Source organism: Apostichopus japonicus, chromosome 21 (assembly GCF_037975245.1).
Source record: "Apostichopus japonicus isolate 1M-3 chromosome 21, ASM3797524v1, whole genome shotgun sequence".
NCBI lineage: Eukaryota > Metazoa > Echinodermata > Holothuroidea > Aspidochirotida > Stichopodidae > Apostichopus > Apostichopus japonicus.
The window spans coordinates 8,617,303-8,638,308 of NC_092581.1; the positions used below are offsets into that span (position 1 = coordinate 8,617,303).

The following is a 21,006-nucleotide window of genomic DNA, read 5'->3' on the forward strand; positions in this document are numbered from 1 at the left end:
GTAACTTCAAGAGACGTTCATTCACTGTGTTTGGATGGAATCTTTGATTGAGATGCTGTGGACTAATATAAAAGCAGTAGCGGCAATTGGGGCATTGGTGCAAGAGAGACATTGCACTCTTCGGCACTGTGCAGTATACTGTGTGTTCCTGCCAGAATTCAGTTAAAGGTAAACTGTGTGTTCCTGCCTAATTGTTTGTATTGTCGGGTTACTGACTCAAATGTGTGTTACAGCCCAGGGAAACTTTGTGTTCCCACATGTTTTGCTGCGAACTGTAGAACCAGGAGTACTTAAACAGCGGTCCCATAAGTCATTGTATAGATGCTGTTGTCATTAAGTTTATTTCAGAATCCAATTAATTTAATACTGTATTTGTTGTGCAAAGAGTTGCTTAAAATTATATTAAGTGGACTCTGATGGAATATTTGCACATACAGTAATGAGGGAATATTAGGATCATAAACTGTATGAATGTAACACTATATCAGTCCATTTTGTTATAATATCAACATATGTGTAAAGGTTTATGGTGTTGCACGTACATGCCAAAATGTTATGCTAACAGTTTGTAATTCTATTATTTCTTTTGCAGGTGTTTTTTTTTTGGCTTGTAAATAAACTACAAACTCTTTCATCTAGTAGTCTTATAGTCCTTTACTTCCTGTCCACTGCCTTACTTGACCCATGACAGCCACTGAAGAAAGTTATACAATTATTATAAGGAACTCCAAATGTACTATTCACATGAGTTGGTTTGCAGGAGGTTAAATTGCAGCAATTCAAATGTACCTTTGAGGAAGCATCTCTAAACTTGCATACATGGTTAAGTGAAAGAAGTTTGCCAATAAAGAATATGGCAGCTTCCCTCTCTGTGCCCACCTAGTGGTATACATTTGACAAGATTGTAGCTGACACATCAATAAACAAGGGCATTGTCAAACTCAACTAAAAGATTTGTCAGAGAACATTGCACTGAATCTTTTAGATAAATATTGATAAAGAGAAATGAAAGGAATAATTCTTAAATTTCATCTTACAAACTATATGATTTAAGCATGCATAGTTCCCCATTGATATGCATAATACACAGCCTTAGTCAAATAGACCAGCTCCAGCAGATGTTTGGTAGACATTTAGTGCAAGATACCTGCCTGTTTGTGTGGCATTGAATGATTGTGCCATTAGAATTTTGTCAGAAATGACAGTAATCACAGATTGTACTCTGCCTCACATTCCCCACCCCCCATCTTTCCACGCATGGCATGAAAATGTTGATACCATTGACAATATACAGTAGTGTTGGCAGTTATACAAAATGAAATAAATCTATATACATAAGTTCTTCTATGACTGGATGGCAACACCAAAACTATTGCTGCATCTAATTGGACATTCTCAAGTTTTTGACATGATTATGGTATTGTGGCATGGTAAACCAAATAACTTACCTGTCTGAGGCTTTTTAGGAATATCTGGTGTACTTGACGAGTCTGCCGTAAATGTGACTGAAAATCAAGCATAAAAGAACTCATGTAATACTGTATCCCTGGAAAATTAATCATGAAATTCTTCCCAAGTTTTCATTTTTTTCAACACGTACCATTTATAATTTATCCTAAACAGGTGAGGACAGTGTACACTAGAATGGAAACATTAAACTTATTTACAGCATGTTGTTGACAATGCAGCACTCTTTACCATGTGTATTAGGCTGGACACATACACTGTTTTATATGTAATCATATGCATGTGAGGACAGTGAACGTTGGTAATATATGGTAAACATCACACATGTGTGCATGTGAAACATATCTCAGGACTATATATACACAGTTTATACATTATCCTAGACATGTGAGGACAGTGTACACTAGAATGGATACATTAAGATTATTTACATCATGTTTTCGACAATGCAGCACTGTTTACCATGTGTATTAGACTGGAAAGACACATACACTGTTTTATGTAATCATATGAATATTAGGACAGTGAACATTGGTAACATATACATCACACAGGCGTGATAGGTTCTCAACACAAATGCAATTTATGCCCTGTGAATGTGGAACATGTATTTCACAACCCACAATTTTACGCATTAACCTAGACATGAATACATTACACCTAATAAAATCATGTTTACATCACAGAAGCAATGTATAACATGTGGATAAGTGAGAAATACATAGGGCACATATACACAGCTTATCCATTATCATAGGTATGTGAGGACAGCAGATATTAATAGTAGATGCATTAATCCTTTTATATTTCCAACTCAACATCACTGTATGTACTGTAGTTCTTTATGCTTGAGGTTTGGATACCAATGTAGTTTATGTTCATAAATCAGATGTTCATTGCTATGAATTTTGTTAAGTGTGTCTTACATTGTGAGAGCATGCAATATCTAGAAATTTTATGGAGCTAAGATAAAGAAACGTAACATTTTGGATGGCGAGTTAAGTCAACTCAATCACTGGATGGCAACAACAAAACCGTAAAATTGAACTGTCTCAAGTTTTAACATGATTATGGCCCACAGCAGTAATGTGGCATGGTACAGTAGGTTAGGTAATCCAAAGGACAACCTTAAAACTTTCTTAAACATGAGCCCTGATACAGATGACCAAAATTTAAAAAAATCAATACCTCTCGCATGAGCACAAGCCCCAAAACAAAAGAATTACAACAGTTATTTTGATGTGTTAATTTTAAAGTGGACCCTATGTTTTTAAGGGGAATATTTTTGAAAGTTGGAACTGGAAGTTACATAAATATCATTCTAATGTATGTCATGTCTGTTATACACCTATCCATCTATCTAAAAGTCATTTTCAGCCATTTGTAATTTCATTTCCTAATGTCCTATCCAGATGTGCCTACAGACCCTGATGACCCACAGTGATACTATTGAAACCTTTCATGAAATGCACTAGACCAATCAACACTTACCTTTCACTGGCAAGACCCTTTCAACAAATCCATCTTTGTCCATCTGCAGGTCTTCCTCATTAGGATGACAAGGCAGTTTGCCTCTACGTCTGACACATTGCCTGCCCTGATCCATCTAAAACAAATAAGTAACAATTTGGAAGGTTTGTGATAATATTTACACTTTTTAGATGATGCTATAACATGCAGCTACCTTTATATGGCACAAATTGCTTTGATTCCAATTTTACAAGCTAATGAAGACTCATTGATAAACCTAATACTATAATCATGGGAGAACACTGGTTAAGTAAGCATTGTCATCCAACCATACTTTTTGGTGGCAGATCAAACATATACATGATGACCTAGGGTCAGCTCGGGAATCTTGGACATGACTGTTAAAGTTAACGGTTGAAATAGTCTATCCACCATCACAAATGGGTATGGGTAGCCTGTTAACTATCTTGTACCTGATCTATATATCAGTATCTGTAAGCAATAGTGCAAAATATAATTTTAAAAAGTGGAGTATTTTGCTTGCAAAAGTTTTTTTCAAAAGGAAGTGAAACAACTTAAATTGATAGTTCTATGCTGTTCTTTAGCAGTTATATAACTGTAAAACTTTGGTGTATAGAAATCCTGACTACTTGAATCCTGACTACTTGAACAACCAATTAGCCCTTTGTGTGTGCAGAAAATACTACTTACAGTCATGTCTGATGAACAAGATACTACAATTTTTGCTGGTGCAGGACTCATAGGTCTCATTTTCTTTAATAACTTCACTCTTTCGTGAGCTGACTGCTCCAAAGTTACAAACAGGTTTTTATCTGCTTCTCAACTGCTAGAGCTATTCCAGATGATCTATGAAATCAATGAGGATATTAAGAAGTTCCTCCAGGGTGAAGATATTCAGTTTATATGCCTCCATAACAAGCATCAAGAACTTAATTCTTCCTTCAACTTCAACTTCGTAGGACATTTTCACTGGCATTCTGTAAGCTCTGACAAGAAATGTTTAAGTAAGTTGGCCTGACGTTTCGATCCTAGCAGGATCTTCTTCAGAGGCTAAATGACAAGTTACAGTAACAGAGGGGACAAAAACACGCACAGAATACAGACAGGTTAATGAGCACGGTGAACACAATGAGATGGATGAAAGGGGATTATAAGTAGAAAGCAACAGGAGAAGAGGAGAGGAAGGAACACGGTTCTCTCTCTACAGACTTATACACCAAGCCCACAGACACACACCAGTATCTCCATTCTTCAAGCTGCCATCCCCGTCACTGCAAGTCTGGAATTGCCTACAGTCAAGCACTTCGTCTTCGTCGCATTTGCTCTAACAATTCCTCTTTCATTCGCCATACAGATGCTTTGGAAAAACACCTTATTGCCAGGGGCCATAGTGCCAGAAGGGTGCGTGAAGCCATTCAGAGAGTCCGCTCCCTTTCCAGATCATCTACTTTGGCAGTCAAGGACAAAAAGGGACGAGATTGCGACAACAAGCTGCCCCTGGTTGTTACTTTCCACCCAAATCTTCCTCCCCTTCAGAAAATCACCTCTAACAACCACAACATTCTCCTCACTTCAGATAGACTCCAACGAGCCGTCCCTGAAAAACCCATCATCGCCTACAGACGACCACGCAACCTACGAGACCTTCTTGTACGTGCTGCTGTTCCACCTCTAACTTCTAACCCCACACCCATTCAGCATGGTACCTTCAAATGTGATCGTACTTCGAGATGCATCGTCTGCAGCCACCACATTGTTGAATCCAATTCCATCACCAGCCACAGCATGCAACTCACACACAAGACTAAGGGTCACATCACTTGCACTACCACCAATGTCATCTATCTGATCTCTTGTAGTGTTTGCGGCATCCAGTATGTTGGCGAAACCAAAACCACCCTCAAGAAGCGATTCTATGGTCACAGATCCACAGTCAACACCATGAAGACTGAGACCCCAGTTGGAGAACATTTTAACCTTCCCAACCATACCATTAACGACATGTCCCTACAGGGGATTGAATCCTTAGGTAGCCATCCTGACCTAGTACGAATCAGCAGAGAGAGGCTCTGGATGCAACGCCTTCGTACCATTCAACCTCATGGGCTGAACATTCAGGAAGGACATGACTAACTTTCCTCTGTTCCCTACTCCTTCTCCCCTTTCTCCCCCCCCCCCTTTCACTCTTCTTCTCACAGCTCTCTTCCCCTCCATTTTCCTTCACACCTTTCTGTCTTTGTCCCTCTCCAGTTTATTCCTTACCCTGTGCCTTTAATCCTCTCTTTGTCCCTCCACAGTTTATCTCCTTCCTCTCCTCTTCTCCTGTTGCTTTCTACTTATAATCCCCTTTCATCCATCTCATTGTGTTCACCGTGCTCATTAACCTGTCTGTATTCTGTGCGTGTTTTTGTCCCCTCTGTTACTGTAACTTGTCATTTAGCCTCTGAAGAAGATCCTGCTAGGATCGAAACGTCAGGCCAACTTACTTTTACACATTCTATTACACAGGCTCTCTAGTGGATAAGCAGTTTGCTAACAGTTTTATTTTATTTTGATTATTAAGAAATGTTTAAGGATGCAATGTGTTTTGCAACAGGTCATATATTAACCCTTCACGAAGGCCATAAACTCAAGTTCAACCAGTTGTTATATCACAGTGAACTAAAAAGTATTTGTCAAGAGCTAATATTCCTTTCTTTTCCGAACAAAAAAATTCATCAGGTTGTGGCAAGCATAGTGTTATACTCCAAACACTTATTTCTTGAATTGTTTGAAACCTTACTGTAGTCTGTAACATCCAACAACTGACAACTAAAGTGGTAGGCTTAGGCCTAGGCTGTATGAATACTATCAATGAAAATACACCACTTTGTGACAATTTCTTTGGTAGCCAATGTTGAATTAGATTGACCGTCTCATTGAATAGCCTAATTCATATGTTGACAGAATACTTGCAGTGAAAGGATTATCTATAGTAGTATTACAACAACATAATACACTTTGTTTAGCCTATAGTTACTAGGCTACAGTAAATGTACTAGACTTTACTCCTACTTCTGGGTGGGTACTGTATTTGGTAACCTAACGTTACACTACAGTATGTCTACGTACGTTAGACCATGCCTAGCCTACCCTTCGAATAACTTAGTACTACTACTAGTAGTAATTTTAAAGTAGACTAATTAGGCTAGGATGTAACGTGTTGACCACAGAATCGTTATGGTAACTCATGTTAGGTCTTTAATCAACACAAAGAGCAGTTTGGAATGTAACTTACATGGCAGGGCGATATCTGCAAGTAGTAAAACGTTTCGATGCCAATTCGATGCCACTTCGATGTCAATTCGTACAGCATGCAAGAATGCTTGTTAAATTATGGAAGGCGAATTGGGCCACAACATGATATACAGTAACAGCAATCCTTGCGTACCGGACTTGCGCAGATACAGTAGTGGGATTAGCATTGGAGACGGAGATTTACTCTGAGATTAAGAGGGGTTGTTGTGGGGGGGGGGAGGGTTAAGTTACATCATATGGTCCAGGTGACGGTCTAAGGTAACTCAAGTAGGGGCTTGGTCATTAAAGGGTGCATCGTGGTTCACATTAATCTGAGGGTATGACTTTATATGAGTGGCATACATCAAGTGCATTAAAATCATAATATGACGGACGATGCGGAGGGAAATAGGGAAACGAAAAAAATCGTACAAGGGGAACCCTGCCATCACTTGGCACCACTGAGGTTCTAAAGATTTTCATGGGGGGGGGGTCATGCAAAATAGGTAGTTGGAGTTAAATAAGACAACCGAAACCCTGCACTGAGAGCAAGCACTAAATGCTCAAAGGCGATGCCAGGTGGGGAGGGCATAGGAACCTCCCCAATCAAATTAAAAATAGCATGGCCGAATGGGGGTGGGATTGGAGTTTTTAAAATAATATCGAGTACATGTTGCTGGTTTGACTGCACACAAGACTAGGTATTAAAATTGCAGAAGCAGGAATGACGATTGTAAATATGATTACTTCTGCTATGTTTGGTCATATGAAACGTATATATCATGCTGCATGAGCAGGGAGCAAAGCAAATGGTTGGGGATGAGTCTCGAGGGAATGATTAGAACAAAAGTCAATTTGATAAGTTTGAACTTTTGACGACTTTCTGTGCTCGAAAACCTTATCACAAAGGAAATTGGGTATTGAATGGAAGATGCCATATTCTTTCTTTTTATTTCTGTTCCTTTCTTCATGTTTACTTTTAAAGTGCAGTGCACGTCTATGTTAAAGTGTATGTCATGTTCTCCCCGCATTCCAATAATCTTACATTGTATAACATGTAAATATGGGTCCATATCCACTGCTATATAAAATGAGAGAAATGTTTACATTAATCATTCTTCATAGGTAAATAAAGTTGGAATACATCCTTCTCCTTCTCTTCATCCTCCTCCTCATCATCATTATAATTACTTTTATCATCTTGCATATTATTTTTACAATTAATATGTCAGTCATGTTACATATATATATTAGTAGTATAATATATTAATATTATTTTGGTGCTATTGTTATTGTTTTGGTTGTCACAACTTTATTATCATTACTATTTTCCTTTTTTGGTGTTGATAGAGTATTGATAGACTGGGGATAGGTTCTAGCTTAAATTTGTCCTCGGATATTGTAAATGTCCTCACAAGTATATATTTGCAGAGGTATACATAAATAGAGGGCGCTATATATATTTTAGCATACATTCAGTATACACCAGGTATTGGAAAAGTACTAAATATTGACACATTCGAGATAAGTCCATAGCAGTGTTGATCAACCCCTGGGGGGTCAGTTAAAGGTACTTAGAATGTGAGGACACGAAATTTGTCCTCACATTTTTCAATTGTCCTCATATGTATAGGCCTGTAGAGGAAAATGTCCTCGTATACATAGGTCTGTCAGTAAATAGATACATACATAGATAGCAATAAAATTACGCATCGAAAATTAAAACATTCCTCAAGCTCCTTAGAATAGAAATAGAAAAATACAAATAAATAATATGTGCAAATACAATTTACAGGTTATTATAAAGTTTGACGGCAGATGGAAAGAAACTGGCGGTAAAACGCCCCTTCCCTCTAAAGGTACGGAGTCTGCGGTGCGATGGCAAGAAATTGAAATATGCATTGGCAGGGTGATCAGAATCGCTAAAAATGAGCTGCGTTCTACGAAGAGACCTGCTCGACGATGTCTCCTCCGATACGTAGTGGTTGCATATCTGGCTTCTTCCTCCGAAAGTCAAAAATCATCTCTTTAGTCTTGGAAACATTAAGGAGTAGGTTGTTCTCATTACACCAATGTATGAGAGATTCAACCTGTACACGGTAAGTCGACTCATCATTGTCCGATATGAGGCCAGTGAGGGTTGTATCATCAGCAAACTTGGTCACGAGACAGTTCGGGCTATATACCTTACAATCATACGTAAAAAGTGAATAAAGTTTCGGTGAGAGAGGGCAACCCTGTGGTGTACCAGTACTCAATGTTAACACGGAAGAAACATTATTACCAATTCTAACAACCTGAGGACGTTTCACAAGAAAATCTAAAATCCAATTACAAATAGAAACCGGGAGCTTGAGGTCATTGATGAGCTTAGAATGCAGTTTAAAAAGGATAATAGTATTAAAAGCCGAGCTATATTCTACAAATAAAACTCTAGCATATGAATTCTTGTTCTCAAGATGCTGTAACATTTCATGAATGTTAATAGATATTGCATCGTCCACGCTTCTATTTGATCTATAAGCGAATTGGCAAGGGTCAAGGTCAGATGGCAATTTAGAGCATAAATACTTCAATACATGTTTCTCAAAAGATTTCATAATAACAGAAGTCAGTGCCACAGGTCTATAGTCCTTCAGACTGGAAGCAGAATTGTTCTTAGGAACCGGGATAATGGTTGCTTCCTTCAAACTGTTAGGAACTTTTTGCAACCTCAACGACCAGTTATAGATGTCAGTGAAAACAGTCGCGAGTGGATCACTACAGCGCCTCAACAGTCTTGGGGAGATACCATCAGGGCCGGCAGCTTTCCGTTCCTTTAAACCCTTGAACGCTCGTCTCACATCGTGTTCAGCGATCTCAAATGGTGGCAGTACATCGTCGCATGGGGCGGGTACCGGGACACGTAGAACTCATTCAGCTGGTCGGGCAATGTGACATCATCGGTGTCAGTGGTTTTCGCGGGACCTTTGTATTGTGTGATCAGGCTCAAGTTCGACCAGAGAGCTCTCTAGCGTCGCCCGATTCGAACTTCTCCTCAACCTTGTCCCGGTACGCCCTCTTCGAGTCCCGGATAGCTTTCTTCAAATTTGATCTGGCCTGCCGGTAGGATTCCGGATCGGTGTTCCGAGAACGATACGCAGCGTCCTTGGCGACGAGCTTGGACCGAATGGACTTATCAAACCATGGTTTTCTGTTCGGATATGACGTCATCGTTTTTGTAGGTAAACACTGTTCTTGACAAAAGCGTAAATACTCCGTCACGGCGACAGTGAATTCATACAGATTATCGTTACTCTTGAAAACATCCCAGTCAGTCCTATCGAAACAATCAACCAACTTATCGACCGAAGACTGGGGCCAAAGGATTACCTCCTTCTCGATCGGTTTAGATTGCTTGAGGTCTTGTTTGTAGGCCGGTATGAGCAGGACTACCGAATGATCCGATTTACCAAGACTGGGGCGTTCGACAGATTTGTAGGCTGATTTAACCTTGGAGTAACAATGGTCCAGAGTTCTCCTCCCGCGAGTCGGACAAGTAACGTGTTGTTATAAGTTAGGGAGAACGGTCCTCAAATGAGCTTTGTTGAAATCCCCGGCAACAATTGAAAGAGTATCCGGATCAAAATTCTCGGCTTTTGTAATGACGTTTGCGAGATCAGTTAGTGCCACCGTTGAATTGGCCCCTGGATGAATATAAACAGACGTCAAGGTCACCGATGAGAATTCCCGAGGTAGGTAAAATGGCAGACATTTGATAGTCAAATGCTCCAGATCCATGGTACAACCTCTCGAAATAGTCTTAACATCTGTGCACCATTGATTATTGATCATGAAACACACACCACCTCCCTGGGACTTCCCAGTAGCGGCCTGATCCATATCATTACGATAAATAGAGAATCCAAGTGGTTGTACAATAGTGTCTGGGTGGGTGGGAGTCAACCATGTTTCCGTGAAACAAAAGACGTTACAGTACATATAGTCTCTCATCGTTTGAATGCGGCAGAAAAGTTCATCAGCTTTATTATGCAAGTTCCGGACGTTCGCCAAGATCATACCAGGTACCGGTGTTATGTTCCAGCGGCGTCGTGATTTAACTAGAAGACCCCCTCTCTTACCTCGCTTACGGTTTCTGCGGCGTATATGCCTAGGCTTGTTAGGCTGGGCCGTCGGCAGGTCTCGAAGACACCCTCCATTTGTTAAGTCAGCAAAAATATCAGGCTCCAAACGGTTGAGATTACCTTGAACATCAGGTCTAAGTAGAAGCAGTTCCTCCCTTGAGTATCGTAACAGTAAACAGTTCACAGATGTTAGTAGAAGGAGAAAAATCATTAGAATTTTCGGAGCTCGAGCGAACACGTCACCATTGACCGGCGCCTCATTGCAATCAAGTTTTCATCATTCCAATAGTGCACCCCCTTAATATCAAATCTCTGAGTGAATAAAACATCCTTTATCACACGGTACTTGTTGCAGATATAGAAGTCCCGGGACAGAAGTTAAACATTATTGCAACAAAACCATCTATAAAGTCATTCAAAAGATACTTAAGTGATTTGAAAGTAAAGAATCTATCAACATAACACACCCCTGAAAATAAATGAAAAACTGCTAAGTCCGAAATGTCGACAAAAGCACGTGGCAGATTCAATCTATTATTATATCTCACGCTTAATTCACTTCGTGAATGTTCGGTATTATTTGGTCATTTATTACGTAGTTTTCTCCATATTTCTCATTTTCCATCATGGCGGCTAGTGGGAGCTATCGCTCCCCTGTGCAAATTTTCTCGTTAACGTTATAGCCTAGGCCTATTACATGGGCTATAATAGTATAGTGAAACCATACTCCATAGGCCTAGTCTAGTAGTAGTAGTAGTAGTATAACGTTACGAGCGCCTGTGTACTGCTAGTACTACTAGACTACTATGAAAGTATATATGATGATGATGGTAACAAAAGTCGGTCACTAATTAACAACATTTTACACATTTACATATCCAAAGAACAAAGAATACTTCTCAAACATGACCAAATATAGAACTTAGACACATTTGTTTTCTCCAAATTAAAGTTCATATTCCTGAGTATTGTTTACATGTAAAGTGTAGGTTAGGATGGAAAGACTATCTGTTAGTGTTACTGAACTCCCTTTTAGGCTTACAAATATAGAATATATGATAATATAAAATATCTCTAAAGCAGTTTTGTGCTACTGCTTTACATATTCTTCCCCCAGGATGGGATAAGAAGCGTCATTCCATAGCTAGATAATCTCTAGCAGAAGCTAGAACCCAACAGTATTGGAGCAGACAGCCAAGTATTCTTTTGCCTAAAGGCATTGAAGACTCGCCCCAACCGGGTGCGGCCATCTGAAAACGTTACGTTACTTGCAAGTGACGTTTTGTTCGTGTCGCTACAAAATGCAGACAGTACAGTAATGAAACGTAATACCTTGTTACCTTTACCTGAGATGTCCATCGCTGTATTGTTTGTACACTGTGCTGTGGGTATTGACCTCAGCTATATGTACTGACTGTACACTAGTGTCTAATTACAGATGGTAGCAAGCTGTGTGTGTGTATTTTCTGGAATAAGTGCTGGTGTCTAACACTTCTGTTACACCTCATTACAAACTAGGTCAGATTACCAGCATTAGACGTTTCTTTTGGTGCGAGTCTTCACACCCTTTAAGAACACAAGATAACCCATACCGTATTAAAAAAAATAACGCAGGCGACTTCTTCCCTCAGATTCATATGAGAAGGCACGTCAGATGCTAACAAGAGCTGAAGACACATCAGAACCTCAAACAGGCAGAAGATGCTGAGGCAAGTTGTAAGAGGAAATAGAGGTTTACGTGTTATTTCTTCTGCCTTTTTCTAGCCAGTTACTGTGATGGTTAATGACTGAACCTTTCTTTTCTTTACCAATAATTGAAGCAGCCGTGGGTCCTTGAAAAACCAAATAATTATAATCAATTTTGTAATTGTAGTTTTATACATTAGGAATGCTGCATCTTTTTATACAGTACATACAGATGTAAGTGGTTTTTTCCCAAGCTAAAAGTTAACATGTGGCCTACATGTTTGTTTTGTAGATTGATGTGGAAGATGGGTTAGCATTGATTTGTTATATGAACTTGGGAGTAAGCAAAGGAGCCAGAGTCCGGTGGAAGAAGGGTTCTAGACATCACAGGTGTGAGCCGAGGCTTTTTTGGGTCACTTTCCATCTGCCATGTAGCATTGGTTGTGCCACATGCTCGAACTTGAAAACACAGTAAGCAGCATACAGACGAGCTCAGCTTGATCGAGTACAAATGCATCATCTGCTGCTGCAGGTATATGAAACCAATTTTGCTGGCCTTGGACCAAATGAAATAGCATTGTTTCCCCAATTAGTTATTAAAACGTATTTGGCTTCAGGAACATATGTGTTCATCACAAACGTTTCCCACCCCAAAATTATGATAACTAATTGTAACTGTTCATTTCCTTGTGTTTAACAGAGCAAATCGTCGGTACGATACTTCTTCGGATGATGATTACATTCCTAGGCCAACTGGTTCAGCAACACTCTCCACCAATGCCTCACCACTGCCAGCAATTTGAGTGCAATCCCAACCACAGAAGAGGTTTGACCAGCCACCCTCTGTGCCAACATATCCAGTTTCTCTGGACACCGTCATTGCCATCTGCAAGTGGATTTTTAAACCATGTACCCAGAACTACACCTGTCAGTGGCCGAGTAGGACCGATTTAAGAGAGCTCCGGCAGTAAAGTCAATGGTAAGTTCGTTTTCAATATTCTCTGTCGAATCATCCGTAAGATGAGGCGCCACCCTAAATGGGGTTGGATGATGCTATATTCTGATTTTTTTTTACAGAAAAACAGCTTGACAATAATTCAGTTGTTTCAATGTTGAGAAATTTTGCCCAGATTGCCTTGAACCCTTCTGCTGTATGCAGGTACAGTTACTGTATATTACTCTTTGCTCTTCAGTTTAACCTTTTATAGTTTTATAAGGTTGTTCTCTTTAGGTTGATGATCAGGTAGTCTACATATAATAAATTTTGAGACTTTCTTTTTCAGCTGCCCAGAGAATGATTCTGAAGTTGCTGACTGAATTGAAGGGAGAGGTGAGGGAATTGAAGAATGCTGTTCAGCAGCTTCATATTCAGAATGATCAACCTCTCTGTGAAGAAGAGTTTGTATTCCCTGAGGAAGTGGTCATCCCAGTGACTGATCTGGAGGCGCTGAACAGGCTGGGAGAAGAGCTGAAAACAAATAAAACTCCTCAGAACCACTTGGTATGCATTTTGCCAACTCCTGGTTTCCTAAATTAAACTCACACAACATATGCTGCAGTTTACTGCAATTTCAAAACAGTTAGAACAAGCCCCTCATAATGAACCATAAACATTGTTTCAATATAATAAACGAAACAGTATTTGACGACTGGGTGTGAAACCTGTCAGTATCTTTATAAAAAAAAGGATTAATGCATTTAATCACACCATGCTGAATGATTATGGCACATGCTTTTTTTGGGGGGGGGGGCTAGAAGTTATTTTGGGAGTACTAAAGCCCCCCCTGTAGAACAGCGCCTGGTGGGGTACCTAGCTAGTCATAAATTTTATCCCATGCAACATACCAAGACTTCACTTGTGGTTGAAACATACTGTTTTGAAAGGTTTGCAATATTTCTTTAAATTTAAAGTTCATTTCAATCATTTGAATCCTAGTTTTGATTGAGCCTCTGTCAGCATATATGTGATATCACAGTAAATCATTTACATAGGGATGTTTTTTTTTAAATACGGATTTTGAATTGCCTCAAATTTTTGAATTTGTGTTCACTTTGTAATTGCAGAGATCTCCTGGTGACCACTTCAGTTTGCCCTAAAAATCTTGCGCGGGTACATCTTTATCCATACTGGACACATGCAAAATTTAAGTCTTCAATTCATAACAATTTATGAGATATGGCCCTCCTAACATTGGGCCTCACGTCTAATTTTGCACTAAACAAATGTCATTTTTTAGGGTGTTTAGGAGGCTGAAAATAATTAGAAGTAGGGACTGCAAGATGCTACCTAGGGTAATGTGTAGCTCTAAAAATTTTATTGTAATGTTCTATTGATACCACTGTACTGGTACTCATAATCTGGGCCATGTAATCACAGTCAGCATTTTTGTTTTTGTGCTCGTACTTGTCCCACTGTACTTGCACTACAAATCTGCTGTATGGGTGCCTATGAGGTACCGGATCTTTACAGGTGCTATGAGATGTACAGTTGTTATTATAGGTTAAGGTTCTAGGGGAAATTGTTGAATTCCATAACACAATTATAGTAGTTACTTAACTTAACACGTGTTAGAAAATTATAATTTCTAACGTTAATTACTATGGTAGAGTGCTGTATTATTTCCAGTAGTTATTATACCGGCTATGTGAATCGGTTGATGTAGGCCCTACAACTGATGCAATGAGCATCAGCCTGCATATGATAATGTAACATACCGATGGGTGTAAAGATTGAGTCAACGGTCAGCTTTCACTTCCCATTTGTTTTGTCTCTGCATATCTCGATCTGACGTCCACCTTAGTTGAGATGCATTAGAGCAACCTCCCTTGGACAGTGAAACATATGTTTTATTGATAAACTGTAAAATATCTTCTCATTTTCTTATTAACAGAGGCAGTGAGAGGTACACACAACATATTTTCTCCTGCACAGATGCTCAGATAAAGGAGGAGATCATTCATTATCTGAAGGGAGCTTCAGAAAGAGCTGGAGGGCGGGAGACTAGACGAAGGGCTGGTGATACCGCTGCACTACCTGATGAGCCTGCCCAAGAGATTTGAATGTATTTCTCGAAATTTCACCTTATTTAGATTATTTTAACTCAGTTTAATTTTTTAATACACTATTGTGAGTTTCCACCTGTGATATATAATTTTCTCTGCCAAGTTTTGTTGCACTGTTTCTCTGGAGGTTCCTCTCTTCCTGACTCAAAGCTGCAGGGTTCGCATGCATTATTGAGAATTGATACAGTGCTGTAGTTGTACGGTACTGGATGGGTCTCTGGCTATAGCAGTGAATGCACATACGTAGTTACAACATTCACTGGAGTCACACAATTACCGTCATACATTTCAGAGTTACCAGCAAGATGCACGGCCCCAGGCATATTTATTCACCAATTGGGCAATTTATAAGAGTATCTGTGGAGGTGTTTCCTGTGGAACTATTTTTGGACACTCAAAACACAGATTCTCTCTTTAAGATGCTTGTAGGTAACTTTCAGATGCAGAAGCCATTTTATCCTGGATTTACTAGCTTACGAACTGTGGGACTGTGATGTTGGAGCATTCATTACTTAACACCTGCTCTTCAAACCGCATAGGCTTTCTGGATCCTGCTTCTCAGCTTGAATAAGGCCTCCAATATATTCAGTCACGTTGTGGTTTTAACCTCATTGAATTGTGTGCCTAATTTGCATTCTTCTTGTAATTTTTTGCCATTATAGGATTGCTCAGGTTTTACATATTAGAGCCTGAGGCTAATTTTCTTCATATATGCATTTGCATTGTCAGCTCCAAGTGATAGTTCCAAAACAAATATTCATATTCGGTTTCAATGAATATCGTAATCTTATAATTGCATTCATAATTGCATGGGTGTATGTGCGTGCCTTTGTGACGCCCAGCTTGTAAAGACGATATTTCAAGAAGGAAAGTTGGACCAACTTCATGTTTGGAGTGTAGATGTTCCACATTGAGTACAAAAAGCCTGTTGTTTTCTGTGGAGGTCAAAGGTCATTTGGGGTCACCAGGTGTCAAAATGTGGAAACCTTGTAAACACCATATCTCAAGTAGGGAACCTTGGGCAAACCTCATATTTAATGTGTAGAAGTACCACATTGAGTACAGGAAGCCTATTGTTTTCTGTGGAGGTCAAGGTCATTTAGGGTCACTAGGGGTCAAATTGGGAAAACCTTGTTAACACGATAGCTCAAGAAAGGAAGCTTAGGCAAACCTCATTTAATGTGTAGAAGTACCACATTGGGTACAGTAAGTCTATTGTTTGCTGTGGAGGTCAAAGGTCATTTGGGATCACCAGGTGTCAAATTGTGAAAACATTGTAAACACGATATCTCAAGAAGGGAAGCATGGGCAGACCTTATATATAGTGTTTAGACGTACCCCATTGAGTACAGCAAGCCTTTTGTTTTCTGTGGAGGTCAAAGTTCAGTTAGGGTAACTAGGGGTCAAATTGTTAAATCCTTGTTAACATGATAGCTCAAGAAAGGAAGCCTGGTCAAACCTCATATTTAATGGTTAGAAATACTACATTGAGTACAGGAAGTTGTTTTCTGTGTAGTTCATTTAGGGTCACCTGGGTCAAATTGTGAAAACCTTGTAAACACAATAGCTCAAGAAAGGAAGCTTGGGCAGACCTCATATTTAGTGTGTCGAAGTACCCCATTGAGTACAGGAAGCCTATTTTTTCTGTGGAGGTCATTTAGGGTCACTAGGGGAAAATTGTCAAAACCTTGTAAAAATGATATCTAAAGAAAGGAAGCTTTTGCAAACCTCATATTTAGTGTCTAGATTTACCCCATTGTGTACAACAAGAAAAATGTTTATGGTGGAGGTCAAAGGTCTTTTGGGGTCACCAGAGGTCAAATTGTGAAAACCTTGTAAACACTATATCTCCAGAAGGGAAGGTAGGACCAATTCATATTTAGTGTGTAGACGTACCATATTGAGTACAATAAGCCTAATGTTTTGGGTGTAGGTCATTTGGGGACAAATCGTGACAACCTTGTAAACATTATATTGCAAGAAAGGACAGATCTTATATTTGGTTTGTAGATGTACCATATCAAATTTAAGGAGCCTACTATTGCTTATGGTGGAGGTCAAAGGTCATTTGAAGTCAGCAAATGCCAAACATATACTTCACTCCCCTCTTACCTGTCTCTTCACACTAACACATCTTCCCAAACATAATATCGTAAGGGAAGCTTGGACAGATCGCATATTTGGTATGTAATTGTACCACATTGAGTACAAGAAGACTTAATGTTGTGGGCGCAGGTCAATGGTTATTTGAGTTAACCAGGGGTCAGATTGTGAAACCATGTTTTACACAATATTTCAACAAGGACTGATGTCGTATTTAGTATGTCGATGTATCTAACACATTAAGTACAAGAAATGTGTTGTTGAGGTCAATGGTCATTTCAGGACAGCCTGTGTCATTGTGAATTTATTGCTTGTCACATCGCACTGCTATTCACTGTATTACTAATATCAAGTATGTCCTACACCCTCACTATACATTACGTCAGATTCATGCAGAAAATAGCTGAATGTTACATCATCGAAACCACTATGCACTTTTGCATTCTGGTTCTACTAAGTTTTTTTATATTTCCATCTTCATTTTTAACTGCCCTACATCTTCAATGAAAGAAATGTTGGTAATAAAATATTTTCGAAAGATTAAATATCTGCATCTACTTCTTTTAATTATTGTCGGGGCCTTTCTAAAGAACAATTGATCAGGCAAATGAAGAAAAATAGTATTGTCACCCTACTGTAAATTAAGACTGCCGAAAAGATTGGACGTTGACATTTTCGTGTCATGGCCACATTAATTATCTTGGCTCCGATAACTTCTGAGCTTCCCCCTTGAAGCATTTCTGTGCTCACAATGTGTGCTCTGTGGTGACACCCCTTGTTATACCTGTTAGGAAGCAGCATCTGGCTTCTCTCAACTGTATGGGCAAAACAACTCCTCTCTGTTTGTGGTCATCGGCCACCCTTCACAGTATAATTCTAAGGGTGAAGTTAAGATGTGTAGGGCTTAAAAACCTAGCTACCTCCAATGGATGCATCTCTCATCTGCAAAAGAGAGAAAGTTGAAGACTATTTCATATGTCTTCAGATCTTACTGTATATTCTGATTATTCAGGTAAGCGTCTATTTTATATTTCTTGCAACTGCTTCGTAGGTTAGACATATTAGAGTGACTGAGGCTTATTGAATTGCCATGTAGGCCTACAAGCCCTTTAATACTAATTTTGCTCTATTGCGTTTACCCCTGAAACCTCTTATGAATGTGTTTCTATTAATCGTTTGACTATCTAAGTTGTGTCCTTTGCAAGCAACATTGCTGTATTATTGTTCAGCTTGCTATCGTAATGCTCACTAAATATAATCCCATAATATTTAGGTTTCACGTGGCAGTTGAGTATTCTTCTGTATTTAGTATGTGCTAGAGTACTGTACATATTTTGCTGCTATCTAGTTTACAACATTGTATTGAGGCTTGTTAAGTGTCAACATGGTGCGCATTATTTCAATTTATATTCAATATGCCGTTAAATATTGTTAGTAGTGATCACCCAGGTCCTCTTTGTTTACATTATAATTGCTAACAAGGTCTGCCATACCCCCGATATGGCAGTAGCTTAACATTTTGTGGGTTAGAGCTGCATACTTTAAGTCCCTGGTGATCTCTGTGCATGGTACCTTCCGTTACCATGGTAACAGAACCACAATGGGCAAGATAATATAGGCAGTATTGTTCATTTAGACTTTGAAGAGCCATATTAAGGCAGTTGTCCGTATACCTGTACTCTTAAACTTGTATAGATGTGTGTTGTACCCTCTGTACTCCCCCTGTCACCCCCCCTCCGCCTTGATTGAAGCCCGTAAAAGCAGCTGAACAGCAAAAAATCTTCGGTACGTTACTGTTCGGTGGAATTCGCGGAATTATTTTACAAGAGTTCATACTTTCGTGAGCAAATAGGCAAGTTCACTACGACGTTGTCACAGAATGTTAGCACCAATCAAAATAGATCTCAGAGAAGATTTAGGGTTTCAGCCAATCGCAGGCATTTCCTGGATAAACAACATGTCTGCGCCCTTATGCCGACCCCGGTTTCAGTGGTGTACATGGAATTACGTTAGTAATAGCCAAGGCCTATACTTACAGTCACTTTATCAACCAAACAAGTGAAGCCTTTCAGTTCCTATTTTTGATATGAACGCAATGCATGTGTGCCCGGTGACTGTGTTGAGGACTACCAAGTAAAAGTGGTCGGATTTACACAGAATAATGTTATTGCTTACTTGACAAGTCGTCCATATGACTTCAAGTTACACACAGAGTGAGACTGGAGTAGGCTAGGCCCTAATAATAATTAAATAGGCAAAGGCCTAGCACTTAAGTTTATGTTAACGTTTACAGCTCATATAGCATCTGCACCTAATTATCTGAAAACGAATTCATGATGAGGGACGTGTTGAAGATTCGTGTAGATCTTCCAGGCAAGTTGGTCTAGGCTTTATAATGTTGGCCGTGGCTATTCTTACGACTAGTTGTAACAATTATTTACTAACTATTCTTACGACATTGGCGAATTCATGCGCTATAAAGTAAATAAAGCAACTTCGCATGTAGTAGCGGTAACCCTAACCCTTACCCCTAACCTAACCCAACCCCTAACCGGGAAATAGTGTTACACCTAGTCGTAAAAATAGTACTCCTAGTCGTAATAGCTGCGTTAAAGCAACTGCGCATGCGTAAAAGGGAATTATTGTTACGACTAGTTGTAAGAATAGCCACTTTGTATAATGTTTCTTCTCCAGTCCTAATTTTGTTCAAACAAGAGGATATTAATTATTCCTATTTCCCCATGATATTTCAGAAATAGGCCTATGGTAGATTTGAAGACAAACAATGGTCTGTTTGAGATATTGATATGCACATTTGGTCTCCAACTGTGTTAACTCATTGAACTTCAATAGGCCTGTACATGTTATAATATGATATTCGTTGTAAATTGTGATTGGCCTTTAATAACATTGTCGGCAAAAAAACATGTTTACAGGTTGCACAAGATTATTCTTTCCCTGATGAAGTCTTCTCAAAATCTGTGGGCTGTGTGGGATGCAATGTATTCTCAATATAGTGAAGATTTACTCCACATCCATGACTGATTCATCATATTCATACATTCATCCCCCTGCTGATGGTTCTCCAAAGTTTCATTCCCTATGTGTGGCAATTGTATTGAGGGACGATTTGACATTCAATTCCAAAATTGGACTTCAGTTTTTAAATTCCAGGTGCTAGAAACATAGACCAAATTGATTTCTTTCTTTTTGGAACTTGTTGGGCCATTATATAATCTGTTCTGGTGATGCAGAATTCATTCAGCAGGTGGTTCAATTCCATCAACAGATATCATACAGCCAAACAGTTTCCAAAAAGAAGGTCAAGTATTCGGCACCATCATGAGACTTGTAACAAAAGGAATTACAGGAGTTTTCAGTGGCAAAGCTCTCGTTGAATTTCCTCACATTGTCTACATAGGAATTTTCTCTGTGATAATCTCGCTTTCTATTGCCCATCACTCTACACAGCAAATGTGAATGGTAGGGGTAATTTTAATGTAATCATGACTTCACTATAGACCATCCACTGGTGTTCCAATGAAAGATTCAATATGAGTTGTTAGCTCGTCAGCTAACTTAAGTTTAAACAACAACAAAAACTGTTAGAAGGAAACATGTTTGGATGGTGCCATCTCATACTTTGGAACTACTGGAACAGATAACTAATATATATATTTATATATAGAGAAGAACAGCTCTCAGCAAACTGGTTAGCCATGTGTATGGAAATATCTGTAGTAAGTGGACCTGCAGTTTCCCACCGGGATGCTCTGTAGGCCCATATGTTTAAACA

General features: G+C 39.2%; 1 protein-coding gene and 1 long non-coding RNA gene across 3 annotated transcripts in view; one reads left to right on the forward strand and one right to left on the reverse strand.

The window, feature by feature from the left end:
- The window catches only part of LOC139962939 (uncharacterized), a 9,393-nt gene extending 1,953 nt beyond the window's left edge, over positions 1–7,440 (reverse strand). Inside the window, exons 1-4 of one of the 2 annotated variants that reach the window (XM_071963357.1) lie at positions 6,236–7,440; positions 3,649–3,804; positions 2,959–3,073; positions 1,449–1,505 (exon numbers count right to left, since the gene is read on the reverse strand). In XM_071963357.1, the coding sequence (XP_071819458.1) occupies positions 1,449–1,505; positions 2,959–3,073; positions 3,649–3,708 (232 nt within the window). In that variant the 5' untranslated portion in view covers positions 3,709–3,804; positions 6,236–7,440. The remainder of the gene's footprint in view (positions 1–1,448; positions 1,506–2,958; positions 3,074–3,648; positions 3,805–6,235) is intronic. The other variant, XM_071963356.1, reaches the window with a different exon arrangement.
- Positions 7,441–12,440: 5,000 nt separating this feature from the next.
- Positions 12,441–15,061, forward strand: LOC139962639 (uncharacterized). The gene is made up of 4 exons (XR_011791286.1): positions 12,441–12,576; positions 12,745–13,023; positions 13,328–13,545; positions 14,936–15,061. It is a non-coding gene; the product is annotated as an uncharacterized lncRNA (long non-coding RNA).
- The last annotated feature ends 5,945 nt before the right edge of the window (positions 15,062–21,006 follow it).